The sequence below is a fragment of the Eremomyces bilateralis genome, assembly GCF_010015585.1.
Source record: "Eremomyces bilateralis CBS 781.70 unplaced genomic scaffold P152scaffold_3, whole genome shotgun sequence".
Lineage (NCBI taxonomy): Eukaryota > Fungi > Ascomycota > Dothideomycetes > Eremomycetales > Eremomycetaceae > Eremomyces > Eremomyces bilateralis.
Genome location: NW_022985069.1, coordinates 358,883 through 378,010, shown reverse-complemented (window position 1 = coordinate 378,010; position 19,128 = coordinate 358,883). Strand labels below are relative to the sequence as shown.

Here is a 19,128-nt window from a genome sequence, read left to right as displayed (position 1 = left end):
GGAGGAGGAGGAGGAGGAGGAGGAGAAGGAGGCGGAGGTGGTCGGAGAGGGCGGCTCTGAATCCACGATGTTGCTTGATCTCCGGGAGTCGCCGGAATTGATGGAGCTCCTTGAGCTTGAGAAGGAGTGTCGGAATTGTTGGAAGAGGCGTCGGAATTTGCTGGGCGATGGTGATGAGGGCGTTGGAGTGTTGGAGTAGCCGGACGACATCGTGGGTTCAATCTCTATACCGATATTGATGCAGGAATCTATACCATTGAGGCATTAGCGGAAACTCCTAAATTCAATATCTCTATCCACATCTCCCCATACCTGAGATCGACTGATATGACGATATGTGCTACCAGAGATTCAATTTTTCGCTCACGGAGTCACGGTACTCCCGAACAGCGGGCAATGAGTAGAGCCTGATACATGTATACTGGTACCTATCACCTCAGCTGGGCCTATCATGCAATGCTACCAGCCGGAGCGTGATGGGTGCGTCATCAGTTTGTCACCACCCGGGAAAGGATCCATTGGTCTGTCGTAACTCGTAAGTAATAACGGAATTCCCGTTCAATACTCATCCTGCCCCTCCTCGCGGCAGACAGCCTTTTTAGATCTCAACCTCGCATCGTGTCAGCGTGTCTACTTCTGCTGGCTATCGAGTATCGACCAGCATTCCCCGCTATTGGAAATAGCCTTCCGTGTAGGGTTTGGTTTGGAACCATTCTCAGGCTGGTGAAAGCCGCACTACCGATGGAACCCGCACCTCCACTGGTCGAATGGATGGGGATTTGGAGTTACCATGTCGGCCACCGAGAGAGTTACGCGGCAGAATGGGAGACCGAGAGGTTATCTCACAAGCTGACAAGCTTGCTTTTCATGTGCTCCGAGCTTCCATTGCCGGCCGGCGCTAATACGGGTGGATGCCGTGCTTGTCCCTGCAAAAACGAGTGCGATGGGCCAATGAGGGGACAATGGAGTTTGTTGGTGATGGGGCCCTGGAGATACGAAGTCTGGGCATCGTCTTCATGACTAGGAAGCTGGCGATGATCTTGGGGGCTAATCCGAGGTCGACTGCGATTTGCGAAGGTCGACGATAACCTCTATCAACGACACCGTCAGCTTCACTGTCAGCACTCAAATTTGTCCTCCTTCTATAAGGAAGTGCGTAAGTGCAGATAAGTACTAATAGCATTCCGTAGTAGATACTGAGTAGGTCGTGATAGAGTACGAAGACTGATGACAGTATCACGAACCTTATCCATCCCGAGACAGTGCACCGTGTGACGGTTTTTGAAACTCTTCTTTCTTTACTTAGTACTTACCTATTTAGTTGTTCAACATCTATTCTAATCCGTCGACTACATAAGAACAGCGCATCAATCCTCGAGGCACATGCATGCTCTGATGCACGCTGGAGGATCCCCGCCTTTATCGGTCGAGGAGACATCTGGCTGCACTCAAGAATTGAACATGACATGTCATGCCATCGATCCCTTGTAATATCGGCATTTAAGATCTTTGATATAAGTAAGCAGAGCAGAATTTTCTGATCAACGAACTAGGCATGATCTGACCTCAAGTTTTAGCTATTCCGGTTGGCTAGACCTCTCCAAGTCTCCTGTTCTACGTTGCTGGGCTGGATGGCCACCATCAGGCCTGATGGAAATTTCTGCAAGCTTATATGAAATCCTCTGCACACCGGTTGCTGCGTTCTTAGACCCGACCGACTTCTTGAACGACCTAGTCCCGAGGAACGACGCAGATGATGGCCACCACGATGAGGGCCAGAACCTCAAAGAAGAGCGTATCGGCGAAATGGAAGCTACAGAATCACCGACCATATCAAAACCGAACCAAAATCCAGGGTCTCGAAGCCCTAATGCAGCGAAGCGGCGAATGTGGCGCATCCACGGCAGCGCAGCAGCAGGGACAAGGCTCTTCGCAGTGCCACTCTTCTTGGAGTCCACCGTACCCTTACGGATCGATTGCCTGATACCTGACCAGCGCGAACACTCCAGGAAGGTTCAGAAGAAATATCAACCCTCGGCGTTGTGCTGCAACAGAGCAGATGATATACGATGCTTGCCGATCGTCACTCGCGTATTGGATATCCTTGATGATTGGACTCGCTCTCAGAACATCTCTGCCACTGACATCGTGAATAGCCCCTTCGGATCGAGTATCATCATTCCCTACCTTGATGATGATGCAGGGCTGATCCCAGTGCAATTCCATAGAAATCACGAACTGGAACAGCAAATGCTCCCTTTGGAAGTGTTAAGGAACATTTGGACGGAGGTACCTTTGGACCAGTGGCCATCAGTGCTCGATCTTCATGAATTGGACCTGCAACAACAGATCCATGATACCGTATCGGTCGTTCGCATACGAAACAAGCCGGAATATGGCCAAGTTATTTTCAAGTCATCTGTTGAAGGCTGCTTTTATCTCTATCACGAGATCAAAATCCTTCTATCACTTCCAAGTCACTCAAACATCGTCTCTCGCCCACTTTTTCTAGTGACCAAACGCTGCGGCTTCGGAAGTAAAATCGGGGTCTGTGGGTTCATTATCAGATATTTTCCGCTCGGTTCCTTGAGAGACATGCTCCCCAAGCTGCGTCACTCATCGACCCAATCATTGCGCCTGTCATGCCAATGGGCGATTGAGATTTGCTCGGCAATGTTACATGTCAAAAAAAACCGCAGTTACTATTGTGATCTGAGAACAGACAATATCGTAATCGATGGCCCGAATCTTACGTCCACCACGTCCACCTCCCCCTCCACAATCTTAATTGATCTGGAACAACGTGGAAATTGGCGGTTCTGGTCACCCCCTGAAGTCTTCTATCTCGACTACTTGCAGCATCTCGTCAACTCCGACACGGAAGACGTCCCTCTCGAGTACCGTGCGCAGTGCCGGGAACTGCTAGATATCTTCAAGTGTGACATCACATCTGATGCCGAAGACATGCACTACGAGGCCTATGCCCTCCAAGGAATCCAGAATGCGAATACCGTTTGGAATGCGCTGTCTGAAGTCCAGCAAGAGTCCGCCACGGTGTATATGCTCGGCAGATTGCTATGGTGTCTTTTCGAACACGTCGGCCGACCCAATCGCATAGACGCGCTATGGAAAGCCGGACTCGACGACTCGAGTATTGAGTTTCCAACATTCGTCAGCTGCCCTGCGTCAGTGCGGGATCTCATTCTGAGGTGCACAGCTGGCGCGCCTGAACACGATGGCCGACTACCAGCAGTCTATCGACTGGGCCAAACGGTCCTGCCTCGAGACCGGAGCGCTGCCACCGATCAGGAAACACTTCACAAGAGCACGGGGTGGTGGAAAGCCGAGCTGCAAGCCATGGAGAAATTTCTGAAGGATCGAGAGCATCAACGAAAACATCACAGTGGGGAGAAAATATTCGACCGACCAAACTTGGCCGAAGTGCTGGAAGAATTGAAGATATCACAGGCTCTATATGATGCTTGAACTTTTGCTATTCCACAATGCAATACCACAAAACAAAGAACAAAAAATGAATGGCTTGCTTTTTATGTCCCATACCAGTCCTTTTTCATCAGGGGTATTTGAGGGTCTGACCCGATCCGCTATAACACCGACACACTGTGTTGTACAAATCAATCATCTGAGTCGTCTTCAATTAGATGGGTGCTCCCGCTTCCCATCGTAATCCTCGGAGCCTTGTAAATAGGAACAGGCTCCACCGGATACTTTTCAGGCATGTTGTCGTCATTTGCGAACACCTTTTCCCACGATGGTCGTAAATGCCCCGGAAGTTGCCATCCCAGCTCCTGGTTGTGCAGCCACAATCTGATAAGATGCCGTCGTTGACATCCCTCGTCTACATATGCTGAGCGCGAATGCATATGGCTGAAATTGTTGATGAAAAGCATATCGCCTGGTTGGGCTGTGACCGGATATCGATATTGGGCGGCCGTCGAAAGAAGCACCTCGATTGCCTCGAGTTGGGAGTCGCAGAGTGGAGGGACACCGGGAACAGTCTCGGTTTCGAGTCTTCGGAGTGAACCCGGATCGAAACTTAGAATCACCTTGCCGTTCGTGTGGAAGAGAAGCGGTCGACATATGTTGGGTGGCGTATATGGACTGCATTGCGGTCAGCTGCAGATATAAAAAATGCGTGACGTTCAGCCATACTTTTGCAAAGGCCACAATGGCTCACTGAGGAGGCGAATTACATCCGGTCTTCGTTTCGCCAGATCATTGTATATCGACCAAAGCGGGGAAATGGTCGTTGTACCACCAGTCGCCGCCTTTCGGATGGTCTGGAGTGCCAGAATGTCACTGATGACCTCCGTGTGCGACTCCTACACCGTGCGTTAGCAAGGTTGACCACTATTTTGGAGGTGTACTCAGGGACATACAATCTCCACAGTTGAATTGATCCCATGCCGCTTAGACCGAGGGACTGGGGAAATGACGTCGGTGACATGGGCTAGGCAGCATTAGTGGTTTTTCTACTTGGACCACAACCGGGTTTGCCTCACTGAGCATATGTCTGTTCTTGTTTTGCCGTCCTCTGAGATTGCCAATGTGGCTGGCAATACCCAAGAAGATCAAGACATTATCCGCGGTACTGAATTCGCATGGATCCAGGCCTCTGAGCAAAAAAAATCCGCAACCTTCATGCAGTTTGCGCGCTAGAGAAAGGAGAATCGGTCCCAATGTTGGCAGGCGGAAATTTTGCGGGCTGACCTGGTGCCCATCCAGCTCCAATGCTGTAGATATTAGCGAGTTGTTGGACATTTTGAGCGAGATGGATACCCTTGAACAAAAAGAGGGCATCCTTGATCTCCCCTAGCTCGGTGCCGGTCAAAGAATGCGTATAGGTTGCCTCGTCGATTTCATGGGGAAGCCAGGCCATGGGCTTAGGAAGGCTTTCAGGAAATCCTGCCGGAAGCAACATACCTCCTTCCTGCATCTCGCTCGATTTACCGGTTAGTCCTTAGAAACGAATAAGAATCGGGAGCGTAACATCCATCAGACAATCTCTCCACTAGGATAACACAATCAAGGAGGGGTTTAGGCAGGACTCAGGTATCAGTCTGGTCGTGACCTATTGTATGCAGGTAAGCAATTCACACTGAACACCGAGTCATGGATTAGTATCCAAAAATGGAAGGGAAACTGTGACGAATTGAAGACTGCATAACCAGAAGAAGATGATGAAGCCCTAACGAATATGGGGGAACATCAGTCCTTAAAACCGACTGAAGAAACGCTCTGGCAGAAAGAAATGACCATCCAAGGCGTCCTGGATTTCGGTGGACGCGATCCTCTCTCATTTCTGCGGGATTCCTTCCCCGAAATGATTCCATATCTAGTGATGCACACTGAGGCAGAAGTGCAACAATGGGAGAAGTCACATTTGACTTCACTCGTGCTCCCTTCGCTAAGGCTGCGCGGCAGCATCGGCAGACAGGACGGGACGGAATGGGAAAAAGCAACGGACCGATGCACGTCGAGGCAACTGGGTCAGTTTCATCAAGGTTGGTTGCGACTAGCCGCGATGTTGAAGTTCAACAATGGCTAGAATGCTTGCAAGCGAGTGACCACAGGAAAGAACCCGCAGAGGCTGAAGCAGTGAGGGGATGACACTGCGTGTTGAAAACGGGTTGGAAATCTGCAGCATGTCACACAGATTAGGCTGGCGAGATCTATCTATGTATAACCGAGCCACACGCCCGGGTCAAATCCGATCCAGGCACGGGACGATCTGGGTCATGGTGGCACCGAGACGACAGATGTGCTGAGTACATGAGTACATGAGTACACGAGTACAACCAAGGAACCGAAGGGAGGTCATTTTCAACTGTTGATGTTACATGTACATCTACCTCGACTTGTACTGTGGCCTGCAATGGAAGGATCCATCCAGATAGAGCTTGCGGAGAGTGAACGGTGTTGGAGAATTTCTGATATCGGGGAACTAAGTTACGGACGGGATGAGCTGATGTACAGTAGCGTGCAAAAGACATGTACTAAAAGGTGCGGGACAGCGGGACGGGTGATTAAAATGACGTGAAGCTCAATAGCGTCCCCAATTCCTTGTAGCCGGGCGAGATACCTGCAGTATCACGAAATAATACGTACTTATTGCTTGTATACGAAGTTAGGCGAGGAATTAAGGCTTCATAGTGCGTCAATGGTGGAAGAAAAGGTGGGTGGAGGATAGGAGGTTCAGTTAGTGTCGACAGGCTAACTCAAAACAGACTAGCTGAAAACCGACCAACCGAGAACTAACATGGGTGATGGCGATGGCAAGAGCGCGGAAGCAGCACGCGAAAGCCAAGGAAAATAGAAAAGCAGGGAAAGAGCGGAGATAGGGCCGAAACAAGGATCACGAGGGCTCACTGGCTGTGATTGGGGAGCATTAGGACTTTTCGACTTTTCGACTTTTCGACTTATCGACGGGACATTTCACATTTCGATTGGGCATTTAAATCATTTGGATGCAGCGGTGGGACCGAAACCCCAGCGGAACGGACCGTACCCTGATTGGCCAGTAGCAAGAAGCAACTATGTACCTAGCCAAATTCCCCAACGACTAATGACTCAAATGAGGCAACGACCTACAGAGTACGGAGTACAGATGCACCAAACTCTCTTGCTCACCCTCTCACTCATTACTCGCTCAATTGAGATTTGGCCCGACAGTACAGGCCTCAATTCCTTAGGTGTCCAGGACCAAGGCTCAAAGCCTCGAACCGGTGAACATCCAAACGACAAGGAAATCACGGGCAAACTGCAGATCCAATGAGGTAAGACACAAACAAACTGTGCATGGATGATGGATGATAGATGATAGATCAAGCCTGACATTGAATCCAGGAATCCATGGCGCAGAGGGGAGGCTGGGAGGTGAGAGGTCACATGGGGTCACCTTGGGATCAAGGCGGAAACGAGGGAATGGGATTGGCGGAAAGAGCGATCGAGCGATCGAGCGATCACTGAGCAGAGCACTGCACACGATTATTAACGATATCGTATTCCCGTGTGTCCCCCGGGCACCAGCGTCACTAAATGCCAGACGCCAGTATCACACACATTGACACAAGGCTGCTGCTGTTGGCAGATCGGCAGACTGGCAAACTCAGACTCGCATAGTAGCAGGCGCAGCACTTATCATGGCGGCAGATTGCAGATTGCAGGCATTATACCTATCAAACGTCCCAACTCTCAACCATGTCTGATGTTTCCCATGGGCCTTGAGCCATCTACGCATCTCGGAGCGCCTCCCGCTACACTATCTAGGAATCGATCAAGGGACCGACCTGGGATTCTGGACTAGAACTGCAGCTTTGAAGATGACAGGTTTGTGCACTTATGTGCAGCCACCCAACCGATGAGGATATGAGAATATCTGATACGGCAGCGCATTGACCCGATGTGTTCCCGATCACGACACCTCCAAGTCTCCAAGACTGGCTTACACAGTTGCACCGCGCTCTCTCATCCAATCTGCAGTTAACGTCGTCTCCGGCACACTGGTTTAATTGTAGTATTGCACCCGGTCTGCAAATATTACATGCCATCCCATCCGACGCATTTTGTTTCACGCTTGAGGAGGCGCCCATCCAACTTCCCCCTGCTGTATCATCTCTGCCACTCATCTGCCAATCTGCCTTCCGTTGGATTGAACCGATCAGTGATCACCCTACGAATCCGCCAAACCCTTCAACCCTTTGGCCGGCTGTCCTGTCCGTTGTCCGCTCTGACGCTGACGCTTGGGATCGGTTCTCTGGACAACGTCTCAGTCAACACTTGGTCAGGCTGCCGCTTGCCTCCTCAACGGAGCGAGACCGGCCATGGAGGTAACGAGGCCCCGTTCATGCTCCTCCCAACAAAGTCGACCTGTCACTCTAATCGACATTGTTTTCCTGCCTATAGACTGCCGTTGAAACGCCCCCATATCCGCTCCACCTGCAGCCTCTGTCTCCCCGTAAGAGACGCAAAGGACCCAATGGCTACTTCTCCCCAGCCTCGCCGTCACCGCCTTTCTGGTGTTTCCACACTTCGCAGCATGCGAGAGCTGCCGATCAGCTCTTGTGTGGTGGCCATTTGCCGGTCCATGGACGGACGGTATCAGCCGACGCCGTCAACGGTGGCACGAATCCAGAGTTACATCAATCTCCTATAGACGGATCAAGTGGTCCAGTTCAAGATGCTGGATACTATGCTTATACCAGCAACCCTGCAACCTACGAGGCAACATCGTACAATGGGCTAGACGAGGCGGGGTTAGTTCAATTTCAGACTGCGTCTAACCGGGTTTTGGACTCGTCCATGAATCAGCTGCAAACACCACCGCGATTTCACCTCTCCATTGGAACGTCTGGAACATCATCCACCGCCTCGGCCAACAACATGCTGTCCCCCTACGGAGCCACAGCGCCAGGTGGGTTTGCTGTGTCATCTCCTTACTTCCAACAGGTTTCATTCCAACTACCTACTCCTTTCCTTCAACCCGATGACACCCCGGATTCGGGCGTCCCCCTTCTCAACGACGACGGCTACTTCTCCTTCATCAATGGCGAGCCGCATATTTATGCTGCACTGGAGCACTCTGCCCCCGAGGTATCTACGACCCGTCCATTCTTGTCTGAAAACGACCAATCGTGGGTGGGATTAAATCCGTCATCATTCTATCATCATCATCATCATCATCATCATCATCATCATCAGGAGCACCAGCAAGATCACCAGCAGGATCACCAGCAGGACCATCAGCAGGATCACCAGCATCACCAACAGGATTACCAGCATCATCAACATAAGGAGCTGTTCACTGACCATACGCCGAATTTCGATCCACGATTCAGCGCTGCAGTGACGACCCCGTTGCATCACGCAGGAGTGAACGGCAATCTTATCACCCAACAAAACACGTCACCCCATCAGCCCTTTGCACCACAATCACACAATGCAGCTTTGCGCCAGCCCCTATCTGAAGGCCATCATCTGACCAGAGCTCCTCAACAAGAACTGCTCGTTCGCAAGCGTCGAGGAAAATTTAAAAGCGTTGTCAAGCGCGAGCAAACTTCGCTGACAAGAAAGATGAAGGCTTGCTTGCGGTGCCGACAGCAGCGTGTCCGGGTAAGGAGGCTGCATCCCAATCTCGATTGCTGCTCACATCTACCTAGTGCGAGACCGACCCTGAAGATCCTGGGGGTCAGTGCTTGACTTGCCGGAATGTTTCAAATAATTCCAAGCAGACGATCCACCATATTCCGTGTCTACGGTACAAGGTCACCGAATGTATCCTGTATCGTGCTGGAAAGCTCGGTTACACAAGCCGATGGCAAGACATGAAAGTCAGAGAAATCACCGACTGGGAATCTGCTGACACCCAAACTCTCGTGCTCCGCAATACGCAGGAACTTGTCAAGGACGGATTTCAAGTCGTGCTACGTCCTTTCCGCGCCCAAGCTGGCGACAAATTGTTTCGATCATGGTTTGACCAAGAGCGGGGAGTCGTCAAGTCTTACAGCTTGCCGGCATGGGCTGTAGAGAATATGCACGTGGTAAAGGAAGACTTCAAAATCTATACGGACAAGCACGCATTTGACTGCATCACCCATCGACTGCAGCATTCGGACAACCTCATTGTGAGGACGTATAACAGAGCTAAAATTCATCTGAGGAATGCACCGGTAAGCGATCTCACTCGGTTCTCCGCTCTCCCACGCTGTCAGCTCACACATAGAAGACCGAGAAGGAAAGGGTACTCATGACCAATCTCCTACGACTCTGGTTTGTTAGCCAACACACCCTTGGATCGGACTACTTCGAAAATCCGCAAGCTCTGGGACTGGAGCCACACCAGGATCCATCGTACCCTCACCCTGGAAAGGTCCCCACGCCACCAGTGGTCAACGCTCAATTTGATGTTATCTTCACAGAAGCCTTGTTGAAACCGTACAAGAAGAAGGTTCTCGAAGAATTGCAGAACATCATCAAAGATAACCGACCGGAAACCTTCATAACCTTCTATTTGTGTACCTTTATTTTGTTGCACAATTTTTCTCTCTTGATCGCAGACCGTTACCGTCATGCCCGCAAGCACGGCGTCCAGGTAAGCGAAGCATGACAGACAAGATACCTTGTATGGCACTAATGATCCACAAATGCAGAGTCGATACACATTGCCTGATCTCGTGTCGTCGTGGCATCACAGTGCAATGGTGATCCTTGCTCATTACCATTATTGCAATGGCAGCATGGACCCTCTAGCGTTGGATTTGAAGAACCGTCATCGAACTCGGCTGGCGACTCTCAACGCCGAGGAAGCAGAATTCCTTCTCCAGACACGAGACCTTGTAAAAGCGAGAGGTGGGGCGAAAAGCATGATTTCATGCCCTGAGCTTTGCTAACTTATTTGGGTCTATAGAGGATGATTTCGCGTATATTCGGGACAATGACCTTGCGGACCATGAATTCTACTATGTCTCGCAGATGTTCGAGAAGGATTGGAAGCCGCGAGACACGGTCATCGATTGACACCCAAATTGGCCCATATGACCTATCTGTTCGGTGTCATATTATCAAATTGACTGTTCCTTGGCGAGGCGAACCAGGATTTTTTACCTCCGGTCTTTGGTACCAGAACAAAAGCGGACTGGAGCGGCTATTCTTTTCGCGTAACTAGGTTATGATGCATCATCCACGAGGAGCATTCTTAACCGACCCTTTCCCTACCAAGAACACATCCCATATGGCCGTGAGGCATAATAGCAGCTGGGATATGTATAATTTGGCGTATATGTTTGTCGTTGGACTGATTTGCACCGATTTTGGACCTAAGTAGTATACCCACGCCAATGCAGCATCAGTGTTTATGTGCTCGAAGTGGGACTGCTCGTATATCACGCATAGAATATGTTGGAATACCCTTCCGTTTGCAACAGATATCCGCGTCCTGGAGAGAATGAGGCTTCAAAGTCATCCTACTTTTAGTCCTTGCTGTCTCAGATATGACGCTGTACGGAGTTATTCGCAATGGGGATTCCTTATACCGTGGTTCAGCCATGAAATCCAGCTGTTACTATTTAAATCCTTTGCAGGATAAATCGTAGAGTATGTCGTAGCCAACCGGTGACGGCTCAACGGGCTACTAATAACGAGCCGCCTGATACATGTTTGCGGCATTCATCCCATGATAAATTTGCCGGTCATCACAAAATCCCCCCATCAAATAAGACCCTAGTCACATATCCCACGCTTCTCTGCATAACCGCATCCCCTAGTATAACTACCAACGATGTTTACTGGAGTGTTCGCATGTCTCTCAACACAAAAGCCAAAGGCAAAGAATGATGCTTGCATCAGTGGCATGGCCATCAGTCCATTTTGTTTGACAAGCACAAAAAGGAAAGCATCCACGGTGCATTAATAACCCACTCCAGACCACGCGACAGCCCATCATCAATGTCAACTCCAATACCATGCAAGACGGTCCCTGCTTTGATTCCGACCGACCTTAATCATCATTACATCCTCATGATCGCCATCTCATCCTCCAATCAGGTATTAATGACCCTGCCCACTTGCTCGTGCTATGGTCCATATAGATCATGAGGATGTCACTAAGGCGGTTTATATCTTCAGTCATTGGCATATCCAGCTTGTCCAGAAGCAGAACAGTGTCAGGCACCGAACGACTCTAACACCCAATCATTGGAGAGCCAATCAAAACGCTCGATGTAAGACTCGGAGCCAGATCAGACTCGTGATCCTCCTGGCTCCGACTTCTTCCGCAACATCGCATCCCACGCCTCAGCCTTGCGGTTTCGCGGACGAATAGTCGTAAATGAGGCCGGTCGTAGTGAAGACCTGAAGCGTGGGGGGAAAGCCAAGCCCCGCTTCTCCAACACAGAACGTGGAGGCGGGAACTAACATTGCGATCCATCAGCTCCGGAGCTATATGTAGATCATCGTCAAACGAGGATGATGGTATGCAACATGCCCAATGTCTATCTAGCTTGGGCACCGCCTTCAACCGAAATTGCTGGACGAGGCAGAATAATTGAAACTATTCTGTATATGGTATCTGTCCCCTGTCCCAAACTGGCGACTGGATCGGATTGCTTGCTTGCTCCATCTCCATTTGCCGCCTGGATAGTTTGGAAGCCTGTGGTTGGATGGCACCGCGTATTAACGAATCCATCACCCGTGAACTGTTTTAAGAAGACCCCGGAAGTTCAGACGAATGCCAGCATTTCTGTTCCTGCTCGAAATATGCAGGCCACTGGGAAGTCCTCCAGAGCGTGGGGTGCTGCAGAACCCGAGATGAATACCGCGGACCTCAGCGGGGCGGTTAATCGTGTAACTGACGGTGGCCATCCATGATGCAGCTCCCATTACCCCATCAAGTCCCCGACCGGACTAGACGATATTCGCCATTGAATCTTTCCCATGCCTCCGTTCGCCATCCCACGCGTGCATTGTGCAGGTGACAGACGCATCGGATGCGGATCTCTCAAAGGAATAGACTATAAGACAACACGGAAGCCCACTGACGCCCTTCAAGGAGCTATACGTTTCCGTTCTCAAGAAATGGCTCTAAGACTTAAACGTCTCCTGTTCGAACCCGACAGTCCCCTTTTTCACGCCGACATTGAATGACTCTCCTCGATCCCGGTCATCATGGGATGCGCACGGAGCAAAATCTCGACGGGACCAAACACCGCAATGTGCCATGGGACAGCAAACTTGGACTGGTACTGGTCCTATCTGCTGCTCATGGAGGCCAATGGTGAGGCCATCTAGCCTTTCGGGTGAAATCGGAGGATGCTGACTGAGGCTTGGGCACAGAACACAGCCTCGACATGATAGGCTCTGGATCGGAGTCGAGCAACGATGTTCTTTCTCTGATCGTTGGGTTTCAAGGCAGCTCTGTTGAATCCGACACATTGTGGTCAGATGACCAGCAGCTTGTTCCACCCGTGGAGATACAGGCTGGAATTAATACGAGCCCTGACGGGCCCGACTCAGCTGGATGGAACGACTTGGGCAATCGCAACGGTGGTCGGCAAGACTTTGATCTTCTGGGACTTAGCCTCACATTGGAGGACTTGATGACTTGAGATATGCGCGAGAAAATCGGCCTCGTTGTAAAGGCCGGGAAAGATCAACCGCAATCAGGATTGACGAGGCAAAGGATAAGAAACGCAAGGATCGGCCGGTTTCAAAAGCAGGCATTATGTGCAGTAATGAAATGACAAACACTTTCATCGTTTGTCCGATATCGATGGCTTTTCAAACAGTCCAGTCAAACAGCCCTGCGGCACTGACTGGCGACATCCATAACAGAGTTGAAATTGACTCGTATTCCCATTCGACTGGCCCGTCGGCTCAAGGTCGTCGTGATATGGGAGTAAACAAATCGCGCAAACGTTGCTTGATTGTGGCGGTCGCTTTGTCAACTTCTCCCCGGCTGTGCGCACCACATTGGCCACAATACTAGGGTAGCCTCTTTCGACAGAATCAATATAAGACGTCATCAGGGCGTCGATGCTTGAATCTCTCGTCGAAACTGCCTGCTTCTTGTCGTTCGGACCAAGAAAGACACAGAGCTGACCCTCTACGAGCTCCGCGTGGGCGACGAGCTCTTTACGAAATAGATCTCTAAGCGGGTAGTAAAAAGGTATCCCCAGTGCCGAATCCCCATCTGAAATTTGGCCAGATAATGAGAATCCGCGACCTTTGGCCGTCTCGGCGAGAGTTTGTTCGGCGAGCCGAGTGGCTGTATGCCCCCACAAAACCGCCTCGCAGTTATTGTGCTTTGCAATATTTACGACTAAGCGTTTCTTGAAGTGCTCGGAGACATCTGCACGAGATGTTGCAGATGGGAGCGAGCTGAGAAACTCGGGCAACGATGGCAAATTGCCGTCATGCCCCAGTTGAGTGTCCTGTGAATATAAACTTGACAACACCGAGGTCCAAACATCGGTAATGGACGACGAGATGAACGTATGTTGAGGGAACATGCGCTTCGCCGCGTCAAGTAGGGGATCTCGAGATTGCGTGCCCGAGTGCGACAGATCAATCCATAATACAATTAGGTCAAACCCCGTTTGACCTGTACGATTCTTCTGCCTTGCAAGGTGAAGATGCAATACATGCAGCAGCGTCAGCGATGAGATACCTAGAGACAAAGGAAGGAGCAGTCTCCGCTGGCCATCCGAGGGCACGTTTCGCACTCTGAAGGTCTCCATCCGCTTGACGACTTTGGTATGGATGTACTTCTTAAAGCATTCCCTAGGAAAAGATCAGCAATCAGACATGAGGCAGAATTGAGGGAAATAAAGCATACTTGCACAGCGGCTCTGATCTGATTGTGGTGACAGACTCCGCCTCCTTGCATCGAACGCATACGCGGTTCGCCTCATTTTGACCCGTCGCAGTCTGACGGACCGCCGGCGCCCCTTCCATGCCGCTTGTTATGTAAAGTGGCTGAGTTACTATCAGATTCGTCCAGGGTACACACCGAAGAAGGGACTCAAGATAAACGAGAGTCCAAAGGCTGTTGAACTGAGGACAATATTGACGTCTTTATCACAGTTAGTGCTCTCCCAGTATTAAGATTTTGAACTTTGAGGTTGAGTTAGCGCCATATGACCAAGAGCCTTGTCGCCTCAGGCTGCTAGGACAACATCAACACATGGATGCACAGCATATCACAGCCTGGGCTCACGATACGATCGACCTGTTTCAACTGCGACATTGATTTGTCTTCAAATCCAACCCTAGGATCGGTGCATCTGGACGATCCCAACTCCCACCATTTATCATACCTTCCTCGATCACAGCTCCGTTCCATCATTTACGGACGCCGCGCAGCTGTCAACATCCCTCGAGCCAGTTCAGCCGACCTGTGGGACACCTCGCAGGACTGAATGAAGCTATTTGCTAACAGATATTATTCTTTGGCACCATGCGGTGGTGGATGCGAACGTCGGGGTTGTTACTTGCTACGGCCTTAATAGCAACCGCCGCTGAGGTTAAATTGGTTTGTTCGGCATCCGTAGCAATCCGAGCCCTTCGAAATTGACGAAGTCGTAGGACCAGAATGAATCTCAGAAATGCGCTGGCATGTATTCAAAGAGCTCATGGAGCGGAGCAGTCGATCCATTTGTTCTCGTAAAGTTCATCCCGCCGGAAGAGGGGAGTATTGAGAATCTACTTATCAGCCTTGTTCTGTTTGAGTGGAAGGACAAGCCATTGATTGGGAAGCAAGTATCGGACGATCCATCCGCTATGGTACGTTGTGTCGATATCGTGCCCTAGTTACGCTTAACTAATTTTTACATCAGAGAGATTATATATGCAGCCCTACCGCCGTTACGTCGGGACTTTGCAACGAAACTCATCTCGGCGAGTTCATCCTCGCAGACGATGCGCAGGATGTATCGAAGAACCAAATCCTCACCCAAGCCATCGATCTGAAAGACCCTCCGGCGATCCGATATCCGGTCACAAAAACCGGCTACTACTGCGTGGGAACTTGGTCCGAGAGTCCCGAATACACGGCGATCGTCGAATTCCGGAACGCATACGGAGAGCTGGCCGCGGCGCAAATCCCGAAGCTCCCCTTCTATGGTGGTCTGACCATCGCCTATGCAGTCATGGTCATATTCTGGGCGTTCCTATATGTTCAGAACCGGCATGATATCCTCCCGGTGCAGAACTACATCACCGCAATTCTGGTATTCCTGGTGGTCGAAATGCTCATGACCTGGGGCTTCTACGACTACACGAACCGACATGGGACGAACGCGGGCTCGAGAGCACTGCTCGTCATCGTTTCGGTGCTCAACGCTGGTCGGAACTCGTTCTCCTTCTTCCTCCTGCTAATCGTATGCATGGGCTATGGAGTGGTCAAGCCTAGTCTGGGCAAGAATATGGTGTATGTTCGATGGCTCGCTGCCGCACATTTCCTCTTCGGTGTCATATATGCGGTTGCGAGTCTGACGATCCACCCGGAGAATGCCGGGCCTCTCGTTCTTCTGGTCATCTTGCCGCTGTCCGCAACGCTCACCGCATTCTACATCTGGACGCTGAACTCTCTCAACATGACGATCAAGGATCTTATCGCTCGGAAGCAGCACGTCAAGGCTTCCATGTATAAGAACCTATGGTACTGCATCCTAACCACCATTTTGGTCATCTTTGGATTCTTTTTCTTCAATTCCTTCACTTTTGCCGGCTATGGCGACGACGATTTCGCCCCGTCCCATTGGAGGAGCCGCTGGTTCATATTGGATGGGTGGCTCAACATTGTTTACTTCGCTGTTGTGGCGTTCATCTCATATCTATGGCGACCAACGGCGAACAACCGCCGTTTCGCCATGAGCGACGAGGTTAGTATCCCAACACCCTTCAAAGCCTATCGCATTCACTAACTTGCCATCCAGATCGCCCAAGATGACGAGGGCTTCGAAATCGCGTCTATGCGCTCTTCCTTGGACGAGGAGGACGGAGGATACTCGCACAATGAGTCAACCGGTCAGCAGTTTGAGGGCCTTCGATCCACACCGGCCGGTGCGTCAGTAGATCGCTCCAGGTCCCCATTGCCGGCGCCAAAGCCTCAGCGACCGGCCACACTGCCTCGGGAGTCGCTGGATGGTGAGACGATATTTGCTGTGGGTGATGAGGATAAGTGGTCGGATGATGAGGACGATGAGGGACATGGTGACGAGTCGAAGCGACTCACAGGGAAGACCGACTAAGATCCGCCTCGGTTGATTGTGATGGTTGATGTGTGTTACAACGTTGGTTTGCTCTATTTCGTACACCCGCATTGCATGGCGCCTGGATTGTGAAGTCCGAAATGTACAGTTAGACTATAATGGGGCATGAGTCCATTTGAATTATGCTGGAATAAATCCTTGTTCCTGGTACATGTCCTATCCACCTATCGTACATCTTTGGCTTGACATGAACGTTGCTATGCCTTTACCTTGCTTTTGGCCAGATACTAGGCCCAGTACTCTATACAATCCGCCTCAAGAGCTGAGAACCATAACACTCTGCACAGTATACGAAAAACAGTCCTGCGAACAGGTCCTACCTCCTGCCTAGCTTCCAGTTCTCTATTCGCTCCTGAATCTCTCCCCACCCAAGGCTCGCCTTGGGTTTCCGCCGTCCCAAACCCACCAAACCGCCCGGTAATGACACCTCCTCACTCTCCTGCAACACCACAGTCGGCGCACCGCTTCCCTTCCCCTTGTTCTTCACCTCCCCTCGGAACACCATCCTCGCGACTCGTTGCAAGTCCTCCATGGTCACCTCTTCGATATGCCGACACATCTCCTTGACGCCCACCTTTCGTCCATGCACCTGCACCTGCCTTCCCAGATCCTCCAACTCGACCATGCGACTTTCGAGGTTCATCAGCAGGCTACTCCGCAGCTGGTTCTTCGCCCGGTCGACCTCCCCTTGCGACAGCTGTCGGCTCCTCCCGACCAACCCGCGCGGGACGCCCTGGCTGGATGGCGCGACGCTCTCCCCGGTCAGCGCCGAGATCTCGCGGCACATGACTTCCAGCATCGGGATGACGTGGTCGGGAGAGCACGAGGAAGCCAGTCCGAAGAGGCCGGAGTCGGTGTACGAATGGTTGAAGGCGACGCAGGACTCCACCCACGCGTGCTGGTTGAGGACGTTCGTGTATAGGCGGCTGTACATGCCTTTTCCGGGGCCGCCGGCCGAGAAAGATCCGCCGCCGCCGAGGAGGGTTTGGAGCGTGGCAAGCGCGTAGATGTCTGGGTGGGTGATCGGAAGCGCTTCGAAAGCAAGATGGATGTGGGTAAGGGCAGGGTGTGAGGGATTGGCGGGCGCAGGGAGGGGCGGGAGAGATAGGAAGCCGCCGGTATATACGGATGGTAGCTCTAGAGGTGTAGATCGAGAGAGATCGGGGAGGTATGATTGTACGGATGCTTGGGCGGCGGCAGATGTGGAAAGGTTCTTTATGAAAGGGATTTTGTTCGCCAGGCGGGTAGGATCTTGAGAGGCGTAGGAGGATGAAGAGGTCGAGGAGATGCTCGAGCTATCGTCCGACATCGATGAGTCCTGCGATTGCGCAAGGAGTTCCGGGGTGAGTTCCGGGAGTGATAGACCAGCGCCTTGCTTCATATCGCCGAAATATTGCTCCGTCAACTTGACGGCCGTGCTATGATCCACGCCCGCAAATGCAACCACCATCCTTTCAGGCTTGTATAATATCCTTCTGTAAGCATCGACAACGGACCGGTCAATCTCGGTCAGGCGTTCCTTTGGGCACAGGAGAGGATTTCCTAGGGTATTGTCTTTGAATGCGGCCATGTGCACCAGCTCGGGAAGAATCAGCTCCGGTTTCGACCAGATCTCTCCAATCTCATAATCGGCAGTTGCCAGTTGTTGTTCGACTTCTTCCTCCGTCACCAAGGGATCGCGGATGGTTTCGGCAAGGAGGGCAACGGTGCTCGGTACGGCGGAATTGAAGGTGGCGGATTGGTACATGAGGGACTCCCGGGAAGAGGCGCATTGGATATTACCTCCAAGAGTCTCTATTGACTCCAGCATCTTATCCGCCGAGCTGCCGGCGGTAGATTTGAAGGCTAGCCGGTCGATGATATGGCTGACGCCGCGCAGCGCATCGCTCTCGTACCGAGAGCCAGCATCGACGTACACGCCAATGCCGGAGAAGTGGCCTGGAAGGGCTTCGGTCGCGACACGCACCCCATTGCTCAAGGTAGTGATGGTGTCTAACTCCACGGGATCCTACGACGCGACAGTTAGCGCAAGCAAGGCGGATGGTGGTACCAAATGGCGAACCTTTTCCTCCGCTTCCACGCTGGCGAAAGTCTGTTGACTGCTTGAGATGGACCGATACTGTAAAGTTTCTCGCACGGGCAGCCGTAACTGCCGAAGAGATCTTGGAGCGCGGGTTAACATTGTGGCGGTTGATGTATAACCAGCTTGATTGCAGGAACAACGTCAGTTGAAGCCTGGAAGTTTCGAGCCGCCAAAACTCCGACTGTCATCGATAGCAACCAGACGGTACCAGGCTAGGCGGCGGAACAAACCGATGCCTTTGTGCCTGAGGCATCATTT

The 19,128-nt window shown here is 51.4% G+C and overlaps 6 protein-coding genes across 6 annotated transcripts; 3 read left to right on the top strand and 3 right to left on the bottom strand.

Moving 5' to 3' along the window:
• The first annotated feature begins 1,387 nt into the window (after window positions 1-1,387).
• Window positions 1,388-3,617, top strand: P152DRAFT_185416 (uncharacterized protein). The gene is made up of 2 exons (XM_033674212.1): window positions 1,388-1,518; window positions 1,578-3,617. The coding sequence occupies exon 2, from the start codon at window positions 1,651-1,653 to the stop codon at window positions 3,484-3,486; it is 1,836 nt and encodes a 611-aa protein (XP_033537064.1). The 5' UTR covers window positions 1,388-1,518; window positions 1,578-1,650; the 3' UTR covers window positions 3,487-3,617.
• An 18-nt stretch (window positions 3,618-3,635) lies between these two features.
• P152DRAFT_429402 (Clavaminate synthase-like protein) lies at window positions 3,636-5,276 on the bottom strand (the record flags this gene model as incomplete). Its single annotated transcript, XM_033677359.1, has 4 exons — window positions 4,524-5,276; window positions 4,401-4,471; window positions 4,174-4,343; window positions 3,636-4,122 (listed from the first exon to the last, which is right to left on the bottom strand). Exons 1-4 carry the CDS (start codon window positions 4,819-4,821, stop codon window positions 3,636-3,638), a joined length of 1,026 nt encoding a protein of 341 aa, XP_033537063.1. The 5' UTR covers window positions 4,822-5,276.
• A 3,739-nt stretch (window positions 5,277-9,015) lies between these two features.
• Window positions 9,016-10,586, top strand: P152DRAFT_495611 (uncharacterized protein). Its single transcript, XM_033682241.1, has 5 exons — window positions 9,016-9,132; window positions 9,180-9,689; window positions 9,743-10,111; window positions 10,170-10,368; window positions 10,427-10,586. The coding sequence occupies exons 1-5, from the start codon at window positions 9,094-9,096 to the stop codon at window positions 10,534-10,536; spliced, it is 1,227 nt and encodes a 408-aa protein (XP_033537062.1). The 5' UTR covers window positions 9,016-9,093; the 3' UTR covers window positions 10,537-10,586.
• A 2,520-nt stretch (window positions 10,587-13,106) lies between these two features.
• P152DRAFT_185301 (uncharacterized protein) lies at window positions 13,107-14,585 on the bottom strand. Its single transcript, XM_033674211.1, has 2 exons — window positions 14,351-14,585; window positions 13,107-14,295 (listed from the first exon to the last, which is right to left on the bottom strand). The coding sequence occupies exons 1-2, from the start codon at window positions 14,467-14,469 to the stop codon at window positions 13,266-13,268; spliced, it is 1,149 nt and encodes a 382-aa protein (XP_033537061.1). The 5' UTR covers window positions 14,470-14,585; the 3' UTR covers window positions 13,107-13,265.
• Window positions 14,586-15,031: 446 nt separating this feature from the next.
• P152DRAFT_185273 (uncharacterized protein) lies at window positions 15,032-16,935 on the top strand. Its single transcript, XM_033674210.1, has 3 exons — window positions 15,032-15,297; window positions 15,351-16,397; window positions 16,452-16,935. The coding sequence occupies exons 1-3, from the start codon at window positions 15,130-15,132 to the stop codon at window positions 16,764-16,766; spliced, it is 1,530 nt and encodes a 509-aa protein (XP_033537060.1). The 5' UTR covers window positions 15,032-15,129; the 3' UTR covers window positions 16,767-16,935.
• On the bottom strand, window positions 16,678-19,021 carry P152DRAFT_410218 (uncharacterized protein). The gene is made up of 2 exons (XM_033676952.1): window positions 18,850-19,021; window positions 16,678-18,795 (listed from the first exon to the last, which is right to left on the bottom strand). The coding sequence occupies exons 1-2, from the start codon at window positions 18,967-18,969 to the stop codon at window positions 17,104-17,106; spliced, it is 1,812 nt and encodes a 603-aa protein (XP_033537059.1). The 5' UTR covers window positions 18,970-19,021; the 3' UTR covers window positions 16,678-17,103.
• Window positions 19,022-19,128: the final 107 nt, after the last annotated feature.